The 11,597-nt window shown below is 39.3% G+C and overlaps 1 protein-coding gene across 3 annotated transcripts in view; it reads right to left on the minus strand.

Moving 5' to 3' along the window:
• SLC38A9 (solute carrier family 38, member 9) overlaps positions 1–7,765 on the minus strand; it is a 110,599-nt gene extending 102,834 nt beyond the window's left edge. For 2 of the 3 annotated variants that reach the window (XM_006874645.1, XM_006874643.1), the window contains exon 1: positions 7,621–7,765. Coding sequence is in view for 1 of the 3 variants with exons in the window: in XM_006874643.1 (XP_006874705.1) it covers positions 7,621–7,733 (113 nt within the window). In the remaining 2 variants the exon portion in view is untranslated. Of the gene's footprint in view, positions 1–5,097; positions 5,219–7,620 lie in introns of those variants that run through there. The other variant, XM_006874644.1, reaches the window with a different exon arrangement.
• Positions 7,766–11,597: the final 3,832 nt, after the last annotated feature.

Consider the following 11,597-nt stretch of genomic DNA (forward strand, 5'->3'; position numbering starts at 1 on the left):
ACAGCGAGGATTAAGGCATATTTAAGGGCCTCTTCTCTAGTCTTACTTTGAGTGTCTTCCATCCTGAGGGGCCCATCTTTCAGCACTTTATCATACAATGCTCTGCTACTATCTATAAACTTTTCAGTGGCTAACCATTCAGAAGTGATATGCCACCCCTTCTTCTTAGTCTGTCTTAAGTCTGGAAGCTCCTCTGAAACCTGTCTACCATGGATAGCCCTGCTGTTATTTAAAATACCAGTGGCATAGCTTGTAGCATCATAGCAACACATAAGCCACCAGAGTACAACAAACTGACAGTGCAGTCCTCTGAATCTAAGTATCATTCTTATTGTTGTTGTTGTTGTTGTTAAATGTCATCGAGTTGGTTCTGAATCATAGCAACACTATCTAGGGTTTCTGAGGAGCGACCAGTGGGTTTGAACTACCAACCTTTCAAACTGACCTTGAGGTCTGGTGCATTATCCTTCAGTGCCACAGAAGGATTCTTAGATGATTAAAAATAAGATTTACGTCTAACGAAGTTCATACTTATATTTATTTATGGCATCTCTACTTAGTCCAAGTCTAGGATTGTCTTCCTATAACCATTTAGTGAAAAATATAGTTCCATTGGCAGAAATAATGGTAGGGAGAAGAAGCAGAAGAAGCGGCTAGAGAGAGAAAAAAAAGAGAGGGTGAGAGAAAGGATATCAAAGAAACAATATACTCAACAAGTTGGCCATGAGTATAATAAATGTAAAGGTCTAGTCAAATCTTAGGACTTCTGTGTTGCTGTAGGATCAGCACTGGACTGTGAACCACAAGGCTGGTAGTTCAAACTCACCAGCTGCTCCACGGAAACCTTGTACAAGGTTGCTATGAATTGGAACCAACTTGACGACACTTAACAACACAGCAACAGTTCTATCTACTTAACATTGATGGCAAACTCCTTATAATTTATGCAGCTGTGGAAACCAAGCCTCCTTGGAAAACAATTTTCTGATTTTTTGTTGTATATCTATATAATTTTCTGTTTGAAAGCAGAGAATACAAGAAAAATGCTTTATTGACTATGCAAAGGCTTTCAACTATGTAGATCATGATAAGCTATGGATAACACTGTGAAGAATGGGTATTCCAGAACAATTAATTGTACTTATGAAGTGCTGGTACATAGACCAAGAGGCAGTCGTTCAAACAGACAAGAAGATACTGAATGATTTAAAAACAGGAAAGGTGTGTGCCAGGGTTGTATTCTTTCATCATACATTTTTCTGTCTGTATGCTGAGCAAATAATATGAGAAGTTGGATTATATGAAGAAGAACAAGGCATCAGGATTGGAGGAAGACTCATTAACAACCTACGATATGCAAATGATACATCCTTGCTTGCTCGAAGTTAAGAGAATTTACAATCCTTAGTGATGAAGCTCAAAGGCCACAGCCTTCAGTATGAATTACACCTCAATGTAAAGAAAACAGAAATTCTCACAACTGGAGTAATAAATAACATCATGATAAATAAAGACTGACGCTGTTGAAGACTTCATTTTGTGTGGATCTACTGTTAATACTCATGGAAGCAACAGACAAGAAATCAAATGATGTATTATGTTGGGCAAACCTGCTGTATAAGACCTATTTAAAGTGGTCCAGAACAAAGATATCAGTTTGAGGACTAAGGTGCGTCTGACCCAAGGCATGGTATTTTCAATAGCTTCAAATGTATATGAAAGCTGGGCAATGAGTAGGGAAGACCATAGAAGAATCGATGCATTTGAGTTATGGTACTGGAGGAGAACACTAAAAGCAACATGGACTGCCAGAAGGACAAACAAATCTGTGTTGGAAGAAGTACAGCCAGAATGATCCTTTGAAGCCAGGATGGGAAGACCTTGTTTCTTATACTTTGAACATGTTATCAGGAGAGACCAATCCCTGGAGAAGGACATGGGACATGATGCTTTTGGCAAAGTGGAGTAGGTCAGTGAAAAAGAGGAAGGCCCCAACGAGATGGATTGGCACAGTGCAGCAATGGTGGGCTTAAGTATAGCAACAAATGTGAGGATGGTGCAGCAATGGGCAGTTTTTCATTCTGTTGTGCATATGGTTGCTATGAATCAGAGCTGACTTGACTGCACCTAACAACAACAACAAAATCTGTATAATCCACAACTATGAAACTATGAAGCATTGGTAATCATTTCCAAACACTGTCATTAGACTAGGAGCTATCTTTATCCATTAACAGATAAACTAAATACCTCACCTTGCTTTTCACAAACCTCCTTTATTTTTCTCTCTCTGCTAGGTCCACAAATACCCAAAACAGTCATCAAAAGCTGTTATATAGTGACAAGTGAACCAGGTCAGTCTACACATGCACAGACTATGAGACATTATAAAAAACAGTTGTTGTTTTTGTTGTTGTTATTGTTGTTAAGTGACGTCGAGTTGGTTCCAACCCATAGCGACCCTGTGCAGGGTTTCCAAGGCTGTAAATCTGTACGGGAGCAGAAAGCCTCATCTGTCTCCCGCGGAGCAGCTGGTAGTTTCGAACTGCTGACCTTAAGGTTCGCAGCCCGATTCTAACAGTAGGCACTATGAAAACATAGTTTGAGGGATATTGTTGTTGTTGTTAAGTGCCTTCGAGTCGGTTCCGACCCATAGCGACCCTGTACAGGGTTTCCGAGGGTGTAAATCCTTACGGGAGTAGAAAGCCTCATCTTTCTCCCGCAGAGCAGCTGGTAGTTTCGAACTGCTGACCTTATGGTTCGCAGCCCGATTCGTAACCACTACGCTACCAGAGCTCCTTGAGGGATATTAGTAACGCTATTTTAAATATTTATCTCTACCCTCTCTGGCTTATCAGTGTTTGAAATACTATAAATTATAAATATCTCACTTTTAGGTTGTTGTTGTTAGGTGTCATCGAGTCATAGCATTCTTATGCACAGCAGAATGAAACACTGCCCAATCCTGGGCCAACCTCACTATTGTTGCCACACTTGAGTTCATCAATGCTGCCACTTGGCCAATAGATCTCGTTGGGGGTCTTCTTCTTTATCTCTGGTTAGGATATTTTATTTCTAAGATTCTCCATGTTAAAATACAAACATCCACAAAAAGTTAGTGGATTAGGTCTCTCACACATCAAATGGTTTTTCACTATAACACCAAGATGACAGCAGAGTCCAGCAAAAATAGGTCAGACAAGTACTAAAATTTAAGGTAGAAGAAAAGTATGGTTTACAAAGCATTGCCAAGTAAACCAAACTTCACTAGTGTGAATGCCTGCCTTGGGTAATACTCAGACATATAGACAAGACATGAAAGGCCCAGGCCCTGGAAAAAATGAAAGAAGATTAAATAGAGGTAGAGAAAGACGAAAAGGAAGATTCAAATACAAACTAACCACATCACAATTTGGTTTGAGGCTGAGTGGGATGGCCAACCCCCAAAAGACAAAAATGAAGCAATCCTGAATACCAGCTGTATCTTTGGTTACCAGACAGCCTAGGAAATGTAGACTAGCGTTTACCCATGGATTATGTCAAATATAGCATATTGCATTGCCATCGAATCAGTTCCAACTCATAGCAACCCTGTTTAGGGTTTCTGAGGAGTGACTAGTGGGTTTGAACTGCTGACCTTGTGGTTAGATTATCCTACAGAGTCACACCACAACTGTTGTCACTCCATATCAAACTAGATGAAAAAATTATGGGGGAGAGGGTGTTGTTAAATGCCATTAGTCAGTTCTGACTTATAGCAAACCTGTACATCTTCTCAAGAGCAAACAATCTTATGCTTCTTCCTCAGATAGTAAGCAAACTGCTGACCTTGTGGCTGGCAATCCAGTGCTTATCCTACAGAGCCAGTACGCTCCCTGGGGAAGGGGTTATAAAAGAGGGAAATGTGAACCCATGTAGTTTGAAAAAGTTCTCCAAATGGTCCCTATGTCCCTTAGAATGACAACTTCTGCTATTTCCTAAGTTTCAACTCCAGTTCCAGAAAAAAATGACAAAACAGATTCAGCACAGTATTTTTCCATCCAAAGCAGTTATTAAAATTCTTACCTTTGAACAACAAAAAAAACCCACCTAGTGGATGAAACAGAAAACCACAAAATGTGGATAAAAACCAACCAACTAAACAAACCCACTGCCATCAAATTGATTATGACCCATAGTGACCTTATAGGACAAAGTAGAACTGTCTCATAAGGCTTCCAAGACTTTAACTTTGATGGGAGCAAACTGCCCCATCTTTCCCCAGTGGAAATGCTAGTGGGTTACAACTGTCCTTTTGGCATATAAGTGGAGTGCTTGAACCATGGCATGACCAGGGATCCCAACCAACTTTGACCACTGTTTCTTAAACACAACTTATTTAGGGTCACTTTGACTTCTGCCATATTGCAGTATCACCTGTGTAATACTATAATTTAGTATTTCTTTTACATCTATTTACTCTTTAAAATTAAGAGTTAATTAAGCTTGGTCTTTAGTAGTCACGATTTGTGAAATGATGGATTTGTAGTGTTGTTTGCATATTTTCCTAACATTTACTGATATAAGAAAAAAGTAATGTGACATTCATGCTTGTACTAAAATGATACTGCAGCTATAGTTTGAGAAACTATTCAACAGCTAAAAGGATTTATTTAAATATACACAAGATTATTTTAGACAGAACGTTAATTACTTGGTATCTATATCTAAGAATATTAGGAAAGTATATAAATTCCTCAAATCCATCATTTCTCAAATAATTACGATTTAAAATCAGTTTTAATCAGTCTCAATTTAAAACAATTAATAGATTTCATGAAAAAATACTATGGTATAAAAATACACAGAGAGTACTGGGATATGTGACCCACAAATAACTGAGGTTCAGAAATAGTGGCCTAAGCTGACTCTTCTAATAAAAGATACTCCTCCCTGAGTTTTATTTATGTTATTATAAGTGAAACAATCCATAATTTAATTGACACAGCAATGTTTACATTTTTTTCTCATCAAATAATAGTTACATTTACTTACACATAGAAATTATTTCACAAATTAGCATTTAATACTGCTAAATCCCTATTAAGAAATGCTTACCTAGGTAGTTATGCCATGATTGTAAATTGTTGATTCCCTCTAATTTTGACACGTTTCATTATAGAATATATATTTCCATTTAATCTACACAGTTATATATCAGAGAGCTGTTTGAACTCCTGTCGACTTATTGGAATAGAATTTTTGACCTATGTTCTATTGTCACAGTGGTCAATTATTAATCATAGAATTTAGAGGGTTCATGAAAACTCTGAGCATTCAATCAGCATTCATGCATTTTTATATTCACTAATAGCATAACATGCTAGTGAAAATGATAGGATATATTTTATTATCCTGGTGTAGTGCTGTAGGAAACACACTGGACTACTAACCACAACGTTGTTCAATCTACCAGCCATTCCTTGGAACCCCCATACAGGGTTGCTATGAGTTGGAACCAACTGGATGGCACTTAACAACAGTAACAGTCTCTACCTGCGTATAAATTTGGTGGTTATTCATGATGGCATGACAAGTAACTGCTAACCCTGGTCATTGAAATCATCATTTGAAAAAGAAAAATGAGTCATGTTTTTGTTGGAAAATCTGCGACACCTACTGGGAAGATTAAGGAAGTGAAAGTTTCAATTAAAGAAAAGTGTCAGCGATTCAAAAGAAAGTCCTTCTGAATAATGCTACATCATCACTGAAACAGGATGACTTTGCATAGAAAAAAGAGCTGATTCTGATGAATTCAAGTTAAAAAGCAATCCAGCAATATCCAACTCTAAAGGTGACGTATTAAAAATATCTTAACTGATATTTCTGTCAAATAAGTCCAAGAGTTCTTGTATTGATGTAAAATAAAAATTTTAAGTCATAGAAACTGCTGCATTAGAGATGCTGGCAGAAGTTTTTCTTTCTTCTTGTTACATTTTAAGAAGCAAATAGTGTAACTTTTAATCAGCATCTCAGACTTAATGAAATAATCTCATATTGTATGACTCACAAGAGCATGTACAAATTTCTCTCATATAGATTTTGCACATTCTTTTTAAAGTTATTCCTATGTGTGTAATCTTTCCTTCTTTGACATTTTCTTACTGGAAGACTATCTTTGCCTAATTTTATGAGCAAAGAGCTCTGGTAGCATAGTGGTTATGAGTCAGGCAGCTAACCTCAAGGTCAGCAGTTAGAAACTACCAGAAGTTCCACAGGAGAAATCTGAGACTTTCTGCTCCTGTAAAGACTTACAGCCTCAGAAACCATGTGTCACTATAAGTTGGAACCAACTCCATGGCACACAACCAATTTTATGAGCAGCCACGTTATTGAAAAAAATAACTTTTCAATAAATCTTTTGGGGTTTTCAGGTACGCAATAACAAAATCTACACCTAAATTATTTTAAACCATTTGCTAGATATAAGCCTAATGAAGGTAACGATTGTGTCTATTACATCTACTGTTCTATCCCAGCACCTACCATATTACCTTGCACAAAACAGGTAATTAATATTATTTGACAAATAAATTATATGAATGCATTTTACTTCTTAAAACTGACCCTAATGCCTCCCTCTAAAGAGATGTTATATTTAGTTTTAGAAAAAACCAAAACCATGAATGAGGAAATAGGAAATAGTATTCATATTTATTCCTTCCTTCATAAACATACATATCTACAAATCCTATTAAAAAGTGGATTATTTTATAATCAAATATGTGTATGCCTAGTCATCAATGTTTTGTTTGTTGTTGTTGTGTACTGTCGAGTCTTTCCAACTCATAGCAACCTAGACAGGGTTTCTGAGAGCGCATGGTGGGTTTGAACTTCTGACTTTGCTGTTACCAGTTTGGTGCTTATTCTACAGTGCCATACCAGGGCTCAGTTTGGTCACATTGTTGTTGTTGTTGTTAGGTGCCATCGAGTTGGTACCAACTCATAGTGACCCTATGTACAACAGAACAATACACTGCCCAGTCCTGGGCCAACCTAACAACTGTTTCCATGCCACAGCCTTTTGAAGCTGCCACTTTGCTAATCCATCTTGCTGGAGGTCTTCCTCTTTTTCTCTGACCCTCCACCTTACCAAACATGATATCCTTCTCCAGCAACTGGTCCCTCCTGACAGTATATCCGAAGTATGAGAGATGAAGTTTGGCCATCCTGGCCTCCAAGGAGCACTCTGGTAACATTGTTGTTGTTGTTAAGTGCCGTCGAGTCAGTTCCGACCCATAGCGACCCTGTATAGGGTTTCCTAGGAGTGGCTGGTGAGCTTGAACTGCCAACCTTGCAGCTCAAACAGCTTTGTAATCTGTCGCATTAACCCACAGCGCCACACCAGGACGCCCTGGTCACATCAGTCCTATTTAAATCATTAAAACGGATTCCTGGTGTGGCACTACAGAATCAGCCTTGGACTTTGAACCATAAAGTTGTCAGTTCAAACACACCAGCTGCTCCTCAGAAACCTAACACAGAGGGTCACTATAAGTTGGAACTACCTTGACGGTACATAACAACAACAAATCATTAAAAACCCAAATTATGTAATAAGTATATTATTTAAGCACATACCTTTTAGATCTCAGATCTGATGGATCGAACTGGATATTCAAAGGTCCAGGATTTACTTCAAGATCTTCCTCAGAGGTGAGAAGATGCCTAGACTCATTATCCACATTTGCCATTTTTCTCAGCTCCTAAGCACTGAAGCAGAGTCCTAAATAAATCACAAAAGACAAACGGTTTTAAAAATCAAATTTGAAAAAAATATTTTATTATTCATAAGTAATACTTATATTTGCATGCATAAGAAACTGGAAAAATATGACATATGTCAAGAAATATCTTAATGTAGTACATGCCTAAAATACTCATTTCATTAGGAACTTGCTAAAATGAAGTGCTCGATGCCAAAAAAAAACACAAAAAAAGACCCCCGTGTTGCCACTGAGTCCATTTAAACTCTTGGTGACCCTACGTTACTGCCCCAGAGGATTTCCAAGAGAGTTAATGTGTTGGACCACAAGGTCGGTTTGAAACGTAAAGTTGGCAGTTCAAGCTCAGCAGCCACTCCTTGGAAACGCTAGACAGGGTCGCTGTGAATCAGAACCAACTTGACAACACTTAACAACAATCTATCTGTGAACAGACTGCCACGTCTATCTCCCACAGAGCAGCTGGTGGGTTCAAACCACAAATCTTCCAGTTAGCTGCCAATCACTTGAGCAGGGCTCCTTAAGATGAAGCGCAATGACTTTCTTACTTTTAAGCTTAATAAATAAAAAAAAAGTGCAGCAATTCATTCTAGTAATAAAACAAATGAGGCTATCAGAATCCATTTCCCTGTAGAAAACAATGAAAAATTATGGGTAAAATACAGAAATCATATTTTGTAAAATATCAAATGAAGAAAATCAGGTCATTTCTAGGAGAAGTTAAGGAACCTGGAGATGTAAGTTGCTCAAGAAAATTGCTTTTGCCTTCAGTGTATTTGCAGTACTAAGAGAAACTGGACCACAACAGTGCGTTTTGTGAGATATTAGGGAACTAGAAAACAATGCCTAAGGCTACCCAAAGGAAGGAATGAGTGTATTAAGAAATCACCTCTCTTCCCAATTTCTGCATCCACTACACAGCTGGGACTCTAAAGAACTAAACTATCAGAGCTAGGGTTAACAAGCAGTCTCATGCGTGAGCAAGAGAAGTGCAAACCAAGTTTCCTTGACGTTGACCACAGTTAGTGTGTGTATGTGTCTTTAGAAGGGAAAGCATCCAAAACATCTTCTATCATAAGCTGATAAAATCTGTTAACAAAAACAACACATCATGTAATTTGCAAGGTTGTTAAAGAAAATTGAAAATGTGAATGTAAGGTTAACTTGACTGGAATTGTTTTTGTTGTTGCTGAGTGCCATTAAATAGGTTCTGTTTCACTGTGACCCTGTTTAGGGTTTCCAAGGAGTCCTTGGTGGGTTTTAACTACCAACCTTTCAGTTGGCAGTCCATTGCATATCCTACAGTGACACACGAGTGCTAGTGCTTCTAGGTAGCTGGAAAAGGCAAAGGTAAACCTGTGCCTTCATTCCAAGCTGTGCCTTCATTCCAAGCCTCACAAAGTCCAGCTGACAATCTTTCCAGAACAATGAATAAAGCACAAATATACGGAGGCATGAAAGGAAATAAAAATTTCATGTGTGAAAACCCTTAAGGATTTCAAGCATAAAGATTAACTATGAAACAATCATTTTCCCAGTTTAAAGAGATAAAAAGTTGAGATTTTTCCAAAATTGACAGCATGCGCTCCTGCATTGCTGGTGGGATTGCAAAATGGTCCAACCACTTTGGAAAGCAATATGGCGCTTCCTCAGAAGGCTGGAAATAGAAATACATTATGATATAGCAATTCCTCTACTTTGCATTTACCCACAAGAAATATGAGCCACAACATGAATAGATATATGCACACCAATGTTCACAGCAGTACTATTTATAATAGCAAAAAGATGAGACAGCCTAAGTGACCATCAATTGAAGAACAGATAAACAAACTTTGGTACACACACAAAACGGAATATTATGCTACCTTGAAGAATAACAAGGAAGCTGCAAGCCACCGCAAAACATGAATGAACCTTGAGGACATTATGATGAGTGAAGTTAGTCAGTCACAAAAGGAGAAATACTGCATAGGACCACTACTGTAAAAGACTAAGAAAAAGAATCCATACTAAAAGGGGTGGGGGGCAATTTCTTTGCTGGTTACTGGGATGTGGGAGGTAGGGTGAGGGGAAGGAGGGAAAGCGGAGCACAAGGAAGGGAATAGACACAGGATAGTTTGGGTGCTGGGAAGGGGGACAATACACAAGAAGGGGGAGGGGAATGGAAGAACAACGCAGATGGGAAAACAGGCAGGTTTGCATGGGCTAAGTGGGACAGAGGTAAATAATGATGTATGTACAACCCTGGAACAACAGGGCTCTGGGATACAGGGATTGAGACATGGTTTGAATGGGTGGAAGAGTGGGGAAAATGTTAAGATGCTTGGCTGTCTTTTGAATCTTGGTTTTCCTTGCATACCATTGTAAAATAGACACTAGAGGGGGAGAGAAAGAAATAGACAGAAATATCAACATAGAAAGCTTGCAATTCCGTCTTCTACCTAAAACTGATTGGAATACCTAAAATGGGGCTACTATGTGCCCAGGGAAGGAGGATTCCTGTGGAGCCTTTGAATTGCATAAGACCATAGGTGGAGTCCTGAACCCCATCCAGAATATTCTGAGGTGGGAAATCTCCATTTGAAAGGACAAGCAGACCAGCCTGGAGCAGTTACAAGAACAGACGGTACTTCTTGAAAGCAAGAACAAAAATAAAAATAACGGCAGTCCGACCAACTACTATAAGAACAAGCAAGTTGCTTGCCCAAGAGACATCAAGGCAAGTGGTCGGGTCCTCTAAGGGCAAACCCCCTTCCAAGACTAAGACTCAAGGGAAAAACATGCTCACACATGCTCTCTGACTGATGACCACATTGGTCACTGATAAGGGGAAGTAAGGGAAAAACAGCAATGAAGTTGTCAGCTAAGTTCGACCATATTCAACAGACTCCTGTGAACCCAGGTGGAGACCTGGTTGGCCAGCATTATGGAAAGACCTGGGGACTCCTGAGCCCAGAATCAGTGACATAGCCACACAGGACTAGAGTGGAAAGTTAAGAGTCCAGCTGATAAGAAGTGAGGCCATATGCACAAGAACACCCACACTTGCAGATAATACCCACTTGACCTGGCTTCAATGGATGGATGATCAGAACTCTATTAGAAGAAGAAAGAAGAGGAAAAAAAGAGTAACCTGATACAATTTGATGAACTTGACCTACACCTATGGATGCAGTAGCTCAAAAGAAGGAATAAATCTTTACAGCAAAGATCATTCCCACCCCTCCATACACAGAGTAGATAGGGACGGGCAACTTGGACACTGGCTACCCAAAATGGGGATGCTACTAAGGCAAGAAGTGACTGGCTTACAAGCTTTCAAGAGGGAGCCTAGATCCAGAGGGCGCAGAGGAAGGTAGAATCTCTACTAAGTAGCATCCAGTCTGTCTGTGCGGGACTGATGAAAGGAGATGGGGATGGGACTCTTGTGGCACAACTGTGAATAATTACTATCAGGACTGCTTGTGAGGGTTGGAAATGTAAAGGTAGACGGTTTGCAGCTAAAGGAGGGGAATGGTTGATTTTGTAGTCCAGGACCAGAGGTCCCTGGGACCATCAAGGGAGAAGAGTGGAGTGTAGGACCCTATCCAGAGAAACAGTGACACCAGAGATGGAGGCAGAGACGACGTGGAAAGATGGGACGGCAGGGTACTCTAGTTCCAGAGAGAGCAAGGGAGGGGCTGTGTGCTGATGACTGAGGGGCAGGCTTATGGGGTATACCCTTTGGTTGTTTGATGATGCATGGAGGGAATTGTAATCATGACAATGAAATATGATAGGATGAACGTAAAGCTAATGTTCTCCTATGTAAACTATCACATAATTCACAAT

This window comes from Chrysochloris asiatica, unplaced genomic scaffold (genome assembly GCF_000296735.1).
Source record: "Chrysochloris asiatica unplaced genomic scaffold, ChrAsi1.0 scaffold00291, whole genome shotgun sequence".
Taxonomy (NCBI): Eukaryota; Metazoa; Chordata; class Mammalia; order Afrosoricida; family Chrysochloridae; genus Chrysochloris; species Chrysochloris asiatica.